The sequence below is a fragment of the Diadema antillarum genome, unplaced genomic scaffold (assembly GCF_040938485.1).
Source record: "Diadema antillarum isolate AM-2024a unplaced genomic scaffold, OU_Dant_1.0 seq00001996_RagTag, whole genome shotgun sequence".
In the NCBI taxonomy this organism is placed as follows: Eukaryota; Metazoa; Echinodermata; class Echinoidea; order Diadematoida; family Diadematidae; genus Diadema; species Diadema antillarum.
In genome coordinates this window covers 89,772-107,985 of record NW_027272652.1, presented here as the reverse complement: position 1 = coordinate 107,985, position 18,214 = coordinate 89,772, and the positions used below count along the sequence as shown (strand labels likewise).

The 18,214-nt window shown below is 42.0% G+C and overlaps 1 protein-coding gene across 1 annotated transcript in view; it reads right to left on the bottom strand.

Annotated features, from left to right (window-relative positions):
- LOC139713528 (sushi, von Willebrand factor type A, EGF and pentraxin domain-containing protein 1-like) overlaps nt 1-18,214 on the bottom strand; it is a 54,821-nt gene that overhangs the window by 12,310 nt on the left and 24,297 nt on the right. The window contains exons 26-30 of the mRNA XM_071625255.1: nt 18,047-18,128; nt 5,843-6,028; nt 5,071-5,256; nt 2,324-2,509; nt 440-628 (exon numbers count right to left, since the gene is read on the bottom strand). Coding sequence (XP_071481356.1) covers nt 440-628; nt 2,324-2,509; nt 5,071-5,256; nt 5,843-6,028; nt 18,047-18,128 — 829 coding nt within the window. The remainder of the gene's footprint in view (nt 1-439; nt 629-2,323; nt 2,510-5,070; nt 5,257-5,842; nt 6,029-18,046; nt 18,129-18,214) is intronic.

Sequence of the window (18,214 nt, the reverse complement as noted above, 5' to 3'; positions counted from 1 at the left end):
ATGTGGATCGAGTGACAGCAGCAACATTATTGGAACACATTAGTGTTTAAAGTTTGAAGAAAATCGGACAACCAATGCAAAAGCATTTCAAAAGTTTTTGTGTTGTAATGACTGGATAAGGAGACTACTCCAGTTTATGACGTCCAGTTATATCCAGTCATTACAACAGTCATTACAATACCAAAATTTTAAAAATTTATATTTTTTGTATCGATTGTCCGATTTCCTACAAACTTTCAGTGATGTGTTCTAATAATGTTGCTGCTAGTGCTTTCACTCAATCCACATTGCTCTTTGGGTTTTGGTTTCATTTAACACGTGAGATATAAAATAGAACCCACAACCACACACTGCAAACATGCATATAATTATTTGAACTGGAAAAAATTGTAATCCAAAACACTTAGGAATACTTGACATATTCAAACGGTAAGACTACCTTGACAAGTAGGGAGTGCCGTAAAGTCACCAGAAGCTTGGCACGTGACCGACGAGCTTCCAACGAGGTTGTAGCCTGCGCCACAACGGAACTCGCACGTCGTGTTGTATTCGACGATGGATCCCTGGCTGCAGGCTTCGGTCGGACTCTCCAAACCAAGTGAAAGTGCAGGCACCGTGCAGGTAACGACTGTGAAAGTGATACGTTATGTCGTCACTTGAAATAGAAAATAGAGAGCTTTAGAATTTCGCGACGCGGACGTTAGAGGGACAACAAAACAAAAAACTTCGGCGTATGCGGAAAATATCATAATCGATCACGCCCTGTGTGAGTTTTCATGGTGGGTTCTGAGCCATTTTAGCGTCCGCTCAAATTCACGACGCAGAGAGCTACTTGATGCAACGGTCATATGGGGGCACCATTTTACATTATTTAGGCTACGTCTTCGCGAAATCTAAAGTCACTTTGCACACGTTGCGGAGAGAGAGAGAGAGAGAGAGAGGAGAACGGTAGACGCAACCGTCGTCTTAACGTCCGCGTCGCAAATCTAGAGCTCCATAATACATAGCACAACAACGCTAGGTAACAGTGTGTTCAATATTTTTTTTTTACCCGTGCATACAAACCAAGTATTGCAACCAAATTGCTAATGAGAGTATGGAACATAAAAAGACAATAATTTTGAGTAAAAAAACAAAACAAAACAAAACATAAATATTTATATAACTATATACGAAAACTTTCCAAGTGCATTGCAGACCTGAAAAGACATCAAACCCACGTATCCAGTATAGTATTGCTACCAACCTAGAAAAATAAAAAGTCAATACCGCACTAATACTATGCATATTCCAGACACATAAAAGCGGGCATCACAAAGTTTTGTCTGACATGAAATGAAGTGGTGTAATTTTGACTTTATCTATTTACTAAGTCCATCTTTCCACTGATAAATCATTCAACATCGCTACAAGTATGGTAATGTCTGTTTTAGATTGACGATAGCTGATTTCATACTCACTGGGTTGGAACTGAAACTGTTTAGTTGGAATATGTTAGAATGCTTCACTGCCAGATTTGTCTCACACTTCAGGTTATTCAGTCGGGTTTTTTTTTTTTAATTTATAAATCACTTTCTAATCGTATTCATTTATTCGGCTTTCAATCACATATATTAACATTACATAATACAAAACAAGGACATACAATGAAGACTTATGGGTTGGGCAGTCCCAGTCGGGAAAGAGCCAACTAAATGAATTGGGCCCTCAGGCCACCCCCCTCCCCCCCCCCCACCCTCACCCCAACCTGGTGTACCAAAGACAATACCGATTAATTGATATCACAGTTTATATTCAATTCAATTCAATTCAATTCAAAGTTTATTTCATTTTTCGACAAAACATGTTTCACTTCTTTTGACAACAGAGAATAAGGTAAATAGAACATAGTGAAATGAAAAGACTGTACAATAATTGAGGACCTTTAGTAATCATACATTGTATAGTAAAAAAGAAACAGAAGTGATCGAAGTGAAGTACATGTATACAGTTGCTTATAGTGCAGAAAATGGAGGGACCCACTAAAAAGACAGAGCTTGTAGTATGTATAAAAGTCATCGCCCAATATGTGAACAAAATACATATTTCATCAAGAGGGACAATAAAATATCAAATATTTAAATGACTGTTTTATTATGAGTACCAAATTAACGTACTTGTGACTTCAAATCTTTCCAACTCCATTCAAATATTAAATGACTGCTTTTACGAGGAAAGACTGAGAGGAACCAGCATTTCATAGCAATGTGTTTCTGTTTATTTATCATATGCGTACGTTTTTGGTTGGGAGTTGTGTCAGGGCTAACAATCATATTCCTCTTACTCTCACAAGACGGAAGTGACATCATCCCCGAAACAGGACACGTGATCTCAGGATTTCCGGTCATGTTATGACCAACGGGGCAGTCAAACTCGCAGATTGCATTGTAATTGATGACCGACCCACTATTACAGCTTTCGTCCGTACTCGACAACAGAGAGGGAAGTTCTGGAACAGTGCAAGTTAGTTCTGTAGACAGGAAAGTGAATAATCTCAAAATATTGTTCAGTAGGCGCAAAACTATGACGGGGAGAGAGATCGTAAATAATGCGGCCATGCGACTGTATACAGCCCTGGAATGGATGTCAAGTTTCAACCAATCAGAATGCAAACAACAACGATAGCAACAAAGAAATGAATAAACAAACTGTGCAACTGTGCAATTGTGCAGCCCTGTATATATGATATCTGTGTGGTGGTCACTCGTACGAGCCGACAGTTGAACGGTTTCTTGCGTTCTGATTGGTTAAAACCTGACATCCATTCCATGGCTGTACAGTTGCAAGGTTATATTCACTTCCGTCTTCTTTCGCCCGCCATATAAACCTTACATATATTCAACTGTAATGTAATGGCATCAGTGGCGTATCTAGGGGGGGGAGCAAGGGGGGCACGTGCCCCGGGCGCCACTCCTTAGGGGCGCAAAAAAACGAAAAAAAAAAGAAAAAGAAAAAGAAAAAAAAAACGAAGAAGAAGAAAAAAGAAAAAAAGAAAAGAAGAAGAAGAAAAAAAAAACTCGCCCGGAAAAGGGGGGGAGGGAGAATGTGGGGGGGGGGGGGCAAAAAACCAAATCAAACAAGATAAAAACAAAACATGATGACGACGCGGACAAAATGACAATGTTTATTGTGTTCACACAAGAATTCCATGTTCTGTCAGCTGAAATACAAAAATTTTCGGCTCGCTCGCTGCGTTCGCTCGCCAAAATTTAAAGAAGGTAAGAAAAAAACGTGATGATGACGCGGACAAAATGACAATGTCTATTGTGTTCACACATGTCATTTTATATTTAGCAAGCAAAATGTTTCACGGAGCAGCGGCTGAAATTTCTTTCGTTCTGAAGCGATCGCCAATTAGATCAAAAGAATGCGCCAACGGTTTCGAACATACGGGGGGGGCGCAAAAAAATCAAGTAAGATAAGAACAAAACGTAATGATGGCGAGGAAAAAGGCAAATTTCGGCTCACTCGCTCGTACAATTTAGAGTATTTTTTTATCAAGTCCACAGTTTGTTGGTATAAATCTATAAGGCCGTCACTATTATCTTGATTAGGATTGTAAGATGAAATAAGCAAAAAATGACAAGAATTCAATGTTTTGTAAGCTGAAATACAAAAATTTTCAGCTCGCTCGCTGCGCTCGCGCTCCAAAATTTATCAAAAAGAAAAGAAAAAAGAAAAGAAGAAGATAAGAACAAAACGTAACGATGACGCGCACAAAATGACAATGTCTATTGTGTTCACACATGTCATTTTATATTAAGCAGGAAAAATGTTACACGGAGCAGCGGCTGCAATTTCATTCGTTCTGAAGCGATCGCCGATTGGATCAAGAGAGGACGCCAACGGTTTCGAACACATGGGGGGGGCGCAAAAAAATAAACAAATCAAAAAAGATAAGAACAAAACGTAATGATGACGCGGAAATATGCAAATTTCGGCTCACTCGCTCGTACCAATTTAGAGTACTATAGTATTATAAGTCCTCAGTTTGTTGGTTTAAATCGTTATCTATATAAAGGTCGTCACTCTAATGTAAGATTTAATAAGCAAAAGATGACAAGAATTCCTTGTTTTGAAAGCTGAAATACACAAATTTTCGGCTCGCTCGCTGCGCTCGCTCGCCAAAATTTATCAAAAAAAGAAAAGAAAAAAGAGATAAGAACAAAACGTGATGATGACGTGGAAATATACAAATTTCGGCTAACTCGCGCGTACTAATTTAGAGTACTTTTTAAATTCCTCATGCAGTTTGTTGGTATAAATCGTTGCCTATACGGCCGTCACTATATCTTGATTGGAATTGTAAGATTTGATTAGCAAAAAATGACAAGTATTCCATGTTTTGTAAGCTGAAATACCAAAATTTTCGGCTCGCTCGCCAAAATTTATCAAAATTAATTACATTTAAATCATCCTCAAAAAGACCCCTTTAAAGTGCTTGAAAAAGCATATCATGAGGACTTTGTTTAAAGTCCCTGCCGGGATGGGGTTGGGGTTGAACCAAAGAGATTAAATCTCTTTGAGTTGAACACTTTTTCAGAAATTAGGGGCGCAATTCTCGCGCTTGCCCCGGGCGCCGTTTTCCCTCGATACGCCACTGAATGGCATTACAGGCATGATTAGGAATGACTGCACTCGTTTCTTTGACATTTTCTCCTCTTTTGTGGTTTTGGGTCAGGGGATACTATTTTCAAAGGACGTGAAAGAAAAATGAAAGAAAGAACGAATGAACGAATGTATGTATGAATGAATGAATGAATGAATGAATGAATGAATGAATGAATGAATGAATGAATGAATGATTGAATGGATGAATGGATGAATGGATGAATGGATGAATGGATGAATGAATGAATGAATGATTAGACTGATGGATTGATCGATAACTGATCAATGAATAGTTAAGAAAAACAACAACCTTGAATGTAATCAAAGCACAAACTAGACTAGCAACTAACAAACAAACACATTAGTAAATTTTTAATCAATATGTGATATAAAAAAAGTTTTAGATCTTATGTCTCTTACCTTCACAAGCAGGCAGGACGAGAACCCCGGACATCGGGCAAGTCGCGACGGACGAGTCATTAAGTCTGAACCCTGCGGCACAAGCATAGTCGCAAGTGGAGCCGAAATTCAAAACAGAACCCTCACCACAGTTTGGATCACTGCTTTCCAGCTGAGATGGTAGTTGTGGCACGGTACAAGTCACAGCTAGGCAGAAATAGAGATGTCCAAAAAAACATATTTTAGTAAACATACGTTTTAAAGAACACAACCACATTACTGCTATATATCTACTATCAGAATCTGCAACTTTTCAAACTATAATAACCTATATGTACTGATTAATTCATAGTGAATAGTTTTGTTGTTGTTGTTAATATCCTTGTCAAGGGTAGAGTGTTTTCGTGCATGCAACAGTTTCATGTAAGAATTCATCTCAAATTAGCATCTGGGAATCTACGCCCCACAGGCGACGCTTCTTTTGCTGTTTTGCTACATTTGCTGTATTCGGCAATTCACTCATTTAATTTCTTGATGAGTATATGATCTATTCGTTAAAACGTGGAATATGGAACAATAGAAACAAACAAATAAGAATTACTTTTCATCAAAATATCTATTCAGCGCTTAGAATAAATCTTTTTGAGTTTGTGCGTCAACACGGTAATTATCATATAAGCGTCAAATTGGAGGTGGAATCAACATCATAAGAAATTGGTGAAAATTGATTGAGTAATTGCTTTGAACTAACAAGGAATTTTTCTGTTTAAGAGTAGAATTATCTGTCACTTACCGTCGCAAGAAGGGATATCAACAGCACCGGTATCTGCGCATGTTCCAACCGATTCGCCGACCAAATTGTAGCCGACTGCGCACGTAAACTCGCACGTTGACCCGAACTCGAGGATAGAGCCCAAACTGCAGTCAGACGCTGTAGTCTCCAAGTTGGCGGGAAGATCCGGTATGGTGCACGTGATTACTGATCGAGTAAATGTAGCAATGCATATCACAGGTTTTTTTCGGGTCCAGGAACACTACCCCCTGGAAAACCACCCTCCGGATAACTACCACCCGGATAATTACCCCCAGGACAATTCCCCCTAGGGCAACTACCCCCCGGACAACTACCCTCCAAGGGCAATTACCCTCCAAGGTAATTACCCCCTAGGACAACTACCCCCCGGACAACTACCCTCCTAGGGCAATCACCCCCAGGGCAATTCCTATTAGGAAAACTACCCCCTGGATAACTACCCCTCGGATAACCACCCCAGGATAACTACCCCCCCCCCCCCCCCCCGGATAACTACCCCCTGGATAACTACCCCCCGGAAAACTACCCCCTGGATAACTACCCCCCGGAGAACTACCCCCTGGGTAACTACCCCCCGGAGAACTACCCCCTGGGTAACTACCCCCAGGATAACTACCCCCAGGATAACTACCCCCGGATAACTACCCCACGGATAATTACCCCCCGAATAATTACCCCCCGGATAATTACCCCCCGGATAATTACCCTCCGGATAACTACCCCCCCCCCCCCCCCCAGATAATTACCACCAGGATAATTATCCCCAGGTTAATTACCCCCTCCTCCGATAACTAGACCCCAGATAGCTTCCACCCGATAACTACCCCCTCCGATAACTTCCCATGGATGATTACCCCGGATAAGTAGGCCTACAACTCCCCCTCCCCTATAACTATCAAGAGGAAATTACCCCCCGGACAGTGCACCACGTCATTACCCCCTGGGTAACTACCTCCCGGGTCATTGCCCCCCACCCCCATCCCCCCCCCACTCTTACTTTTAATAAAAAGAATATCATAACTACAGGAAACGAAGTTCTTTGTATTATTTGCCAGGAATCACGGAGATGCCATACTGATACATCATCTTATGAAAACAACATCTTAAGGATTTACGATTTGTATCGTTTGCATTTAGGACGATTTATGTACAAGCTTAATTTCTCCCTCTGTATTTTGACTCTATATTCATAAAAAACGAAGCTGTCCCTTCATATCCTACCCGGTAATCCAGTAAATGTCAATGCCTTTAACCAAAACTATTTTCGCTAAATCTGTATTTTCTTTTACTGTTCCGAAATTTCGGATTTCTCTTGATAGTATAGTATAAAAGAGTTTCTAAGTTTGAATGCCTTTACCATTGAACTAAAGACATTTTGAAGAAATATTACACTTCAGAATGAGTTATACTTTTTGCAATATTTTTGAACCACAATCGTCTATCGTTTACCACAACTCCATGTAACACTTCTTTATTTTGAGGAGCTTATATCTCATGCCTCACGTGCCCTGGTTTTGACCCATCATCTTCTTCTTCCCTCTCGCTTTTCTCTGTCCACCGTGAAGGTAGTCTATTCCTGTCATTCATTACTCACCTTTCCTCTTTCTATCATTACAAGGGGTTTATCTCGTGTGTGTTCATGTGCAGTGCACTCCCGTTAAAACGAAATGCTCAGGACCGGCATTTTTTTTTTTTCGTTTTAACGAAATTTCGTTATAACCGAACAAATATAATATGCAATGTATAACGAAAAGAAGGAAATCACGCATAAAAAATTATGTTTGTTGAATCCTCATCATACGCTGGAAAGCTATGTGAAATGGGAGAATACCTTTTTAATTTCGTTTAAATATTACATTTTTAAAAGAGCATAAAGTTGTTTGTGTTGTCACACATGTGTAGAAAATGACGGTGTAGTTACAGTTCGCTATTCCAAAGGTTCTTTTCTTACTAAAGTACGTTACTCCCAAGGCTCCTTATTCCGAAGTTTCGCCATTCCCGGGATTCCGATGGTTTGTTTATCTGAAGGTTCGCATTTCCGAAGAATCATTATTCCGAAAGTTCATAATTTAGATCAAAATAATATATTGTTCATTTTCCGAAGGTTCGTTGATCTGAAAATGAAATGAGGTTCGTCATTCTGAAGGTTTATAAATCAAAAAATGAGAAAGGTTCACTTTTCAGAAAGTCCGTTGTTCCGAAGGCTTTTTCATCCGAAAATGAAATAAGGTTCGTTATTCCGAAGAAATTTTGTTGACGAAAAAAAAATGAGAAAGGTTAGTTATTTCGAAGATTTATTTATCTTAAGACGATTATGTTACGACCAAAATCACTCTGAGAATGATCGCACAAAAGAAACAATCAACTGATGTTCAGGCGGTTTATTAACAGTGATATTGTGGGTACAGACTGGTAATCGGTTTCACATCAGTACAATAATGATCAATAGAAACAAATATAGTCAGTAATGGAATCACTTACGTACGCATTACACGCAATATCCCTGGAAATGTCCAAATACGATGCTTGATGCACAAACGAATGATCCGCGATGCACCGATGAATGATTCCTCTGACGTAACTCCAGAGGCACAGGTTACGATAGTCCACGGTATAGATCCGGGGTAAAATCCACGATATACGTCCACGGCGAAACGTGCAGAGTCCAAATGTTGTGACGACCACATCCAGTTGATGCGTTGAATGATGATTCACTTAATATTGTCCAGCTAGGAATCCAGCCCGTCACAGCTTTTCCGTAACAATGTCCATTGACATAAAAATGGTGTCTATCCCCAATGAAGGCAAATTAATTATCTGCAGGCAAAATGTCTCCCAGGCCTTATCTCCACAAACATAACAGGTCAGCAGGTAACACAGGACTGACTATAACAAGTCGCTTCAGAGCCAGAAGTGACGTAACTCTCAGAGCAGAGGTGTTGGGTACTCTGCCTACTGCAGAATTTCTCTGGCTTATATACTATCCATTCACCCCCTTCTAGCACATTCTATAACTCTCTCCAACCTACTAGCCAGTCCAAGTTCCAGGAAACCTGGATGACTCACTGCCTAACTATGTACAAAACATCATTACCAAGAATAACTACCAATCACATTGGGCTACAGGGACAGTGCCTCACTCAGCCAAACATGTAAGCACGTCCCAGAACTTTCTGGAAAGGGTGAAATCATTCTAGATTGAGTGAGCTATGATATATTTCCTGTTACATGCATGTACTGTATAGCTACATTGTATACCACCTAGAAAATTCTCCACTTATCTGGTCAGCCTGTATGTACTATATCTATACCACATAGAATGTTCTCCATTAATCTGGTCAACCTGTGTACATACATATTAAAACAGCCATGCATACAGTACATCATACTGTACATAACTACTAGTGTGTACATTTGTGACACCATCCCCCATGGGAAAAAGAAAGCCTTGCCGTAGCAAGGGTTTCTTTTACCTTCACAATTTCTCATTATTATTTATAGTGAATGTGAGGTAAAATCCAAGTCAAGCTACAATAATCACATACTATCACATGTCTTTTGGATAGCTGTATTCATTCCATGTTCTCTTTTCATGGATACCATTTACAATGATATTGCTTGGATTCTCAGAGCTTATACAATCATATCGAACTGTTTTGCACACATTAATGAATATGCTAAACACATACACTGAAAATGATATGCGGTGAAAACTTTTCACCTTTGATACTTCCTTCATGTTACACTCTTGACAGAGCGTCGGCAATTACATTGTTTTTGCCTGCCACATGTTTGATTTTGAGTGCATATGGCTGCGTCATCATGCTCCATCTGAACAACCTGTTGTTCTTCATTTTGAACCGGTCTAAAAAGACCAAGGGGTTGTGGTCAGTATAGACCGTGATCTCCCCTTTGCTATTTGTCAAGTACACTTCGTATTGCTGGAGGGCAAGGATGAGACTGAGAGCCTCCTTCTCAATTGTGGAGTACTTCTTCTGGTATGCGTTCAATTTTTTGGAGAAGTAGCTAACTGGTCGTTCAGTGCCTTCTTCATCTTCTTGGAGCAAAACCGCTCCCACTCCAACATCGCTCGCATCTATTGCCACCTTGAATGGCTTTGCGAAGTCAGGAGCTGCCAAAACAGGCTCATTAGCAAGGACTGCCTTTAGTTTCTCGAAGGCTCTTTGACACTCATCAGTCCACGTGTACTTCGCCTTGCCCTTCAGCAGGTTTGTTAGGGGGGTGACTACAGTGCTGAAATTCGGTACAAATTTCCTGTAGAAACCAGCCATGCCCAGAAATCTGAGCAACTCCTTCTTGGATTGGGGGATGGGAAAGCCTAGAATAGCCTCTACCTTGGCTTCTCTTGGCAATACTTGTCCCTGACCGACTACATGCCCGAGATACACCACTTTGGCCTTTGCAAATTCACTCTTTGCCAGATTAATCACCAATCCGGCCTCCTTGAGTCGATCAAAAAGTTGCCGCAAGTGTGTAATGTGCTCCTCCCACGTGTCACTATACACTAGGATGTCATCAATGTATACTACACAATTGTCAAGTCCGGCAATGATTTGGTTCGTCAGCCGTTGGAAGGTGGCTGGAGCATTTTTCATGCCGAATGGCATTACTTTGCATTGGAACAAGCCATCTGGTGTAGCAAAAGCAGAAATCTCTCTGGCTTTGTCGGTCAAGGGCACTTGCCAGTATCCCTTTAGAAGGTCTATCTTACTGACATATGCAGAATTTCCGACCCTGTCAATGCAATCTTCTAGTCTGGGAATGGGGAAAGAGTCTGTTTTCGTCACGGCATTCACCTTTCTGTAATCTATACAGAATCTTTGAGACCCATCCGGTTTGGGCACCATGACGATTGGGGAGCTCCAACTGCTTTTACTCGGTTCTATTATGTCATTGTCTAGCATGTACTGAACCTCTTCCCTTACTTTTTGCAGTTTGCTCGGGTTTAACCTGTAAGGGTTTTGCTTGATAGGGTCAGCATCTCCTACATCAACATCATGTACAGCAAGAGGGGTGCAGCCTGGTTTGTCCTTACACAATTCTTCGTACTCATGTAACAGACTAGTCACATCTTTCCTCTGATTTTCAGGTAGGTAGTTCAGTGCCTCATCTACTTTCCCTAACATCTCTGAGTTAGACAACCTGGCACTAGAGGGCTCACTTCCATTCTCATCTTGAGCTTCTCCCTCTTCATCTACTTCTTCTTCTACCACCTGGGTTACACCTACTGGCTGACTAGCCTTTCTCTCATAGTACTCTTTCAGCATGTTTACGTGACACACCCTCTGATCTTTGCGTCTGTCTGGCGTACTGATCACATAGTTCACATCATTGAGTTTCTTTTTGACACAGTATGGGCCACTGAACTTGGCTTTCAGTGGTTCACCTTGTATGGGCAGCAGTACAAGAACTTTGTCACCTGGGTTGAAAGTTCGGGCTTTGGCATTTTTGTCTGCCTTTCTCTTCATAGAGTCTTGTGACACTTTCAAGTGTTCCCTAGCTACCTCACAAGCCTTTGAAAGCCTTTCACGAAACTTTGACACGTAGTCAAGTAGGTGGACCTCATCATCCTCCGTCATAAATTTCTCTTTGATGAGCTTCAGTGGGCCCCTGACTTCATGACCGTACACCAACTCAAATGGGCTGAAACCCGTCGACTCATTTGGGGAGTCCCTCGTTGCGAACAGCAGGAAAGGGATGCCCTTATCCCAATCCTCGGGATACTCCTCACAGAACGCCCTAATCATTGTCTTTAGGGTCTGGTGGTAGCGCTCCAACGCACCTTGGGACTGGGGATGATAAGCTGACGACTTCAGCTGCTTCACACCCAAACGATACATCACCTCTTGAAATATGCCTGACATGAAATTTGACCCTTGGTCAGACTGCACTTCCTTGGGCAACCCATACCTAGTGAAAAACTGCACTAGAGCATCTACCACAGTCTTAGCAGTGATATTTCGCAATGGGATAGCCTCTGGAAACCGTGTAGACATATCCATGATTGTCAAGAGGTACTTGTGACCCGACCTAGTCCTAGGCAAAGGTCCAACACAGTCAACTAAAACCCGACTGAATGGCTCTTCAAACGCAGGTATCGGAATCAATGGCGCCGGCTTCACTGAATGCTGTGGTTTACCAGCCACCTGACATGTGTGACAAGTCTTACAAAACTCAGCCACGTCCACATTCAACCCTGGCCAATAAAAATGCCTCATGATCCGATCCTTTGTCTTTCTGACGCCTAAATGGCCGCCAACAGGTAACTCGTGAGCAATCCTCAAGATCTCACCGCGGTAACTAGGAGGGACAACAACTTGACGGACCACCGTCCAATCCTCATCAGCTGGCCTATGGGGAGGTCTCCACTTCCTCATCAAAATGCCATCTTTGACATAATAGCACTCAGGGACCTTTTCAGCCTCAGCCTCAGAACACGCCGTCTGAGACAAGCCTTTCAACTCAGAGTCTGCCTGCTGTGCTTCAACCAAGGAAGACTTGCTAAACAGCCCATCACTGTTAGCCTCGGAGCCTAATACAGCAACCCCATCATTCAAATCCTTGAAAAAGGTTTCTGCCAACCAAACACCGGAATTCTCCTCCACATCAACGGAATCCGCATCATCTTGAACAGCTCTACGAGCCTGAGACCTAGTCACAACACAATCTGGGAAAATCCCAGGAAACTCCTCCTGCAACTGCTCAGTTTCAGCAACCACCACTGGTTTATCCGAAACAACTGGAGACGCAACCACCTTGTCCCCAGCCAAGTCATTCCCCAACAGGAAATCAATGCCTGCCATAGGCAACTCAGGAACAACTCCAACAGTCACAGGACCAGAAACTAGGTCACACTTCAAATCCACTCTATACAGTGGCACTGACATATAACTGCCATCAACAGTCTGAATCAAGACTTTTGCATTCACTGCACTATCTGGTGGAAAAGTCATACCACCATCCACCATCAACGACTGAGAGGCCCCCGTATCCCTCAGGATGACCACTGGCTTACCTGCCTCACCAGAAGTACATGGGGTCACCTCACCATCAAACAAAAAGCTACGATAGCTCTCATCTTCTCTTTCTCCAGTTCTAATTCCCTTGCTCTTTCTCTCTCCTTCATTTCCAATTTTGCAAGCTCAAGCCTTGTTTGATCTGAAATTTGAGCTCGATCTGGAGTGTCAATTTCTTCTTTGAGCTCCATGTGACCAGCTACTAAGTCAAGAATCTCTGCCTTTCTTGCACCTTGTGGAACATCTACATTTAAATGCTGTGCAATAGCAGTCAAATCACATTTGCGTAACCTTTGCAAATCTTTGAGGGACAAATCTGTCCTCTGAACAAATGCCTGAACATCCATTGTACTGATTGACATTGTTACAATGTATAACACACAATATACAATTGAACAATCAACTCAACTGGTATTTTGTCTGTACCAATATTCTGGATTCCGGAACGTTCCAAATTCTAAGTTTTGGCTTAAATTCACTTCCCGGACACAAGCCCCCAATTTTGTTACGACCAAAATCACTCTGAGAATGATCGCACAAAAGAAACAATCAACTGATGTTCAGGCGGTTTATTAACAGTGATATTGTGGGTACAGACTGGTAATCGGTTTCACATCAGTACAATAATGATCAATAGAAACAAATATAGTCAGTAATGGAATCACTTACGTACGCATTACACGCAATATCCCTGGAAATGTCCAAATACGATGCTTGATGCACAAACGAATGATCCGCGATGCACCGATGAATGATTCCTCTGACGTAACTCCAGAGGCACAGGTTACGATAGTCCACGGTATAGATCCGGGGTAAAATCCACGATATACGTCCACGGCGAAACGTGCAGAGTCCAAATGTTGTGACGACCACATCCAGTTGATGCGTTGAATGATGATTCACTTAATATTGTCCAGCTAGGAATCCAGCCCGTCACAGCTTTTCCGTAACAATGTCCATTGACATAAAAATGGTGTCTATCCCCAATGAAGGCAAATTAATTATCTGCAGGCAAAATGTCTCCCAGGCCTTATCTCCACAAACATAACAGGTCAGCAGGTAACACAGGACTGACTATAACAAGTCGCTTCAGAGCCAGAAGTGACGTAACTCTCAGAGCAGAGGTGTTGGGTACTCTGCCTACTGCAGAATTTCTCTGGCTTATATACTATCCATTCACCCCCTTCTAGCACATTCTATAACTCTCTCCAACCTACTAGCCAGTCCAAGTTCCAGGAAACCTGGATGACTCACTGCCTAACTATGTACAAAACATCATTACCAAGAATAACTACCAATCACATTGGGCTACAGGGACAGTGCCTCACTCAGCCAAACATGTAAGCACGTCCCAGAACTTTCTGGAAAGGGTGAAATCATTCTAGATTGAGTGAGCTATGATATATTTCCTGTTACATGCATGTACTGTATAGCTACATTGTATACCACCTAGAAAATTCTCCACTTATCTGGTCAGCCTGTATGTACTATATCTATACCACATAGAATGTTCTCCATTAATCTGGTCAACCTGTGTACATACATATTAAAACAGCCATGCATACAGTACATCATACTGTACATAACTACTAGTGTGTACATTTGTGACAATTATAAGGATAGCAATTCTTAAGTTTTGTTAGTGTACTCTCCTTTTTCCACCATGGATTAACGATACTTTTTGTAATGTTCCGATTAACGAACGTTTTGAATTCCTATCATTTTCGGACTAACGAACCGTATAAGAATAAGAATAAGGACCATATTTTATTATCGGATTAACGAACCTTTGGAATAACGCCAAAATGTGCTTAATAACAAACCCTATTTCATTTCCGAACTAACGGACATTTAGTTGTATCAGAATCTGTGTGTTTTGTATTAAAGGACTTCGGAACAATGAAACAAACCTTAAGGCCGTGTCACACCATTCCGGACAAGCTACGCGGGCTTGTGGTGAGGAGGTAGTTTCCAGCACGTATATTTTCAGCGGGCGAACAAGAATGTTTGCAATTTTCATTCATGCCTTGTCATACCGTACGGGGGAACTTCTGCGGCTTGACTTGCGGGGAAACAAATTTACTCCCCGGAGTTCTCCGCAGTTGGTCCGCACCTGACAGTATCTAGCGCGTAGTTGCCCGGAGGCGCTCACGCAAGTCCGATTTAACCGCAGCCAAGTTTTGAGCATGACCAAAACTTTTTCCGAGTGAGTCGCGGGAATGCCCGTAGAGGTCCACGCAGAACGCCAGTAGGAAACCCTAAGCGGCAGTACTTCCCAGGCAATTCCCACGCAGGTACTTCACAGTCCCGTATGCAGCCAAGATAATGAAATTCTGTGAGATTTCAGCCATTCCAGTAGAGGAATTCCTTCACTGAGTTGTCAGCCCCCACGCGACTGGTACAAAGGTCACACAGTATACTCGCAAGTATAACGCGTCCAGCAAGTGAGACACATATGCGCTGACTCGCACAAATCCTTTTCCGCCCTCAGGAATGTCCGGTATGCTAGAAAATCCCTACACGTAACAAGCCCGAGTAGCTTGCCCGGAAAGGTGTGACATGGCCTGAACACGGTTGCGGGTAAAAAAATATGCGTGCGCACCTCCGGGCGACTACTTTTGAGATACATGCTAGGTACTGTCATGTGCGGATCATCTACGGGGACCTCCGAGTAGTCAAAATTGTTCTTTGCAAGTCGCACGCAAGGCTGGTGTGACACGGCCTTTATCTGAATTCAGATTATCGTATTACAATAACGCAAGTTCCTCTCGGAAACTGTGCGTGATACACGGAGTGAACATTCAATGATGCGTTCGCTCATGCAGAGACGCTTGTTCCGCTACGCATTTTCGAATGCGATCCGCATTTCGTTATAACGGAGCACATTTCTTTTGTTTTTCTTTGTCAGTGGCGCTCAGAAAAGACTTCGTGATAACGAAAATTTTGTTATAACCGTCTTCGTTATAAGCGAATTTTGTACCATGACTTTAATGGCGACAATTCTGGGACCGGAATTTTTGCTTCGTTATAACGAAATTTCGTTATAACCGTGTTCGTTGTAACGGGAGTGCACTGTATCTTTATTTGAGTACTTCGTCTCTGTCTTAATTTTCTTTCTTTGCATTGTTTCATCAATTTTGTAATTATTTTGCTGTTATACCGTTAACGCTCATTTCAGAATTGCCCTACTGCATTATTGGGCATTAACAACTAGTACCAAGGATGTGGGAAAAGATTGTCACCTCCTTGGCATGATCACTGCAGAGCATTACCTCCCTGGACAATTACTCCTTATTAAAATTAGGCTCCAAACAATCACCCCTCTTACAAACTCTCCCCCAGAAAATTACGTCTCTCATTGTTATTTTCGAACAACATTTGCTATTTGAATTGAAAAAAAAAACATTTTTTCATATCGTCTGGTTTTGGTCGAGACCTAACTTCAGGTTTTAAACATCTTTTTGGTGAGATGATTAGAAACCCCTTACGAAATATTAACGAGCATGTTATTCCAAGAAGGATTCAAGTTTTTGTGAAAACAAAAAATACTCTTGAAATGGCCGGGATAAAACAGAGCAGCCCTATAATGTAAAAAAGGATTCTGTCAACTACAACTCTCTATAGATCTATTCAAAAAGAGGGTGCAGGACAAAAGACTTCGTTAACAACAAGGGGTGTTTTGTAAAAAAAAAAAAGAAGAAGAAGAAATACCGTTACACTCGTAATATTTTACTCTTTCTAATCAGACTAACTTATATTTGAACTGGATTTCCCTTTAAAGTGTCGAGAACATTTAATTTGAAAACTAGCACAATTCTACTTGTATGTAAAACAAGCTGTCATTTTACTCTTATGACAGATTAGGGCACCGTTTGATAAAAGTTGCCAGTTATGACATCTTGTTAGTCTCTAATAATTTCAATAAAACCATGGGTTCTGCTGGATTGATAAGCTCGAGTCACTGACTTGTTACCATGGATCTGCTTTGATCGACCTCCAACGATTGGTAATTGTGTGGAACTGACAGCTTGTCAGGACTGATAACTTTAATAAAACCGTGCCTGGATCCTATCAGAAACTATGGCTTTATATCGAAGGGTCCCTCGCTAATGTTAAGGGAATACGAATTGCAGTGAAATCAACTCTCCTTTTCTTATGTTTATCGTCTAATGTGTTAATGGTAGAAAATGACAAGCCAAAAGAGTAAATGATGACAGTGTAAGAGAAAGGTGCATCTTCTGATATGGTGTTATGAACTTATGGAAAAATTACAACGGGTGGTAACTTTGGGGGGGGGGGGGTGGGGGTGGGGAGGGAGGGTTGTCCAGTAGGTAAGTATCAGGAGGGGGCGGGGGGGGGGGGTTCGAGGTATGGTTATGGGGGAGGGGGGATAGTAATCCGGGTGGTAGTTATCCTGGGGGTAGTTATCCTGGGGTAGTTATCCGGGGGGGGGGGGGGGGGGGTAGTTATCCGGGTGGTAGTTATCCTGGGGGTAGTTATCGGGGGGGGGGGGTAGTTACCCAGGGGGTAGGTCTCCGGGGGTAGTTATCCAGGGGGTAGTTCTCCGGGGGGTAGTTATCCAGGGGGTAGTTATCCGGGTGGTAGTTATCTGGGGGTAGTTATCCGGGGGTAGTCATCCAGGGGGTAGTTACCCAGGGAGTAGTTATCGGGGGGGGGGGGGGTAGATGTCCTAGGGGTAATTGCCCTTGGGGGTAGTTGCCCTAGGAGGGTAGATGACCGGGTGGTAGTTGTCCTTGGGGGTAATGGCCCTGGAGGGTGATTGCCCTAGGAGGGTAGTTGTCCGGGGGGTAGTTGCCCTAAGGGGGAATAGACCTGGGGAGTAATTATCTGGGTGGTAGTTATCCAGAGGGTAGTTGCCCAGGGGGTAAGTACCCGGATACGGTTTTTCTCTCTTATTAGTTTTTTTACTCACTACTTTTCACTTTCTTTTCCCAACAGAATGCTACTTTTTGTGCCTTTAAACAATGAGCAAATGACAACAAATTGTCTAAAGTGTGACAATAAACAACCTTTTCAGTATGACAGTCTGTTCCTTCCCATTTCCAATCTGAAAAAAAAAATGAACAAGGCAAAACAAAAGGAAGCACGACAAAAAAATATGGAAAAAGCCCGGCCTTCCTTTCACAAGACGGAAGGTTTAACTCGCCGGAAGCCGGACACGTTACTCTGGAGTCTCCGGTAAGGTTGAAACCAACAGCACAGCTAAACTCGCATGATGAGAATGAACAATTTAACAACTTTGATATTGTCTACAATGTAGAAATAAACAACTTTTTCAGTATGATATTCTGTT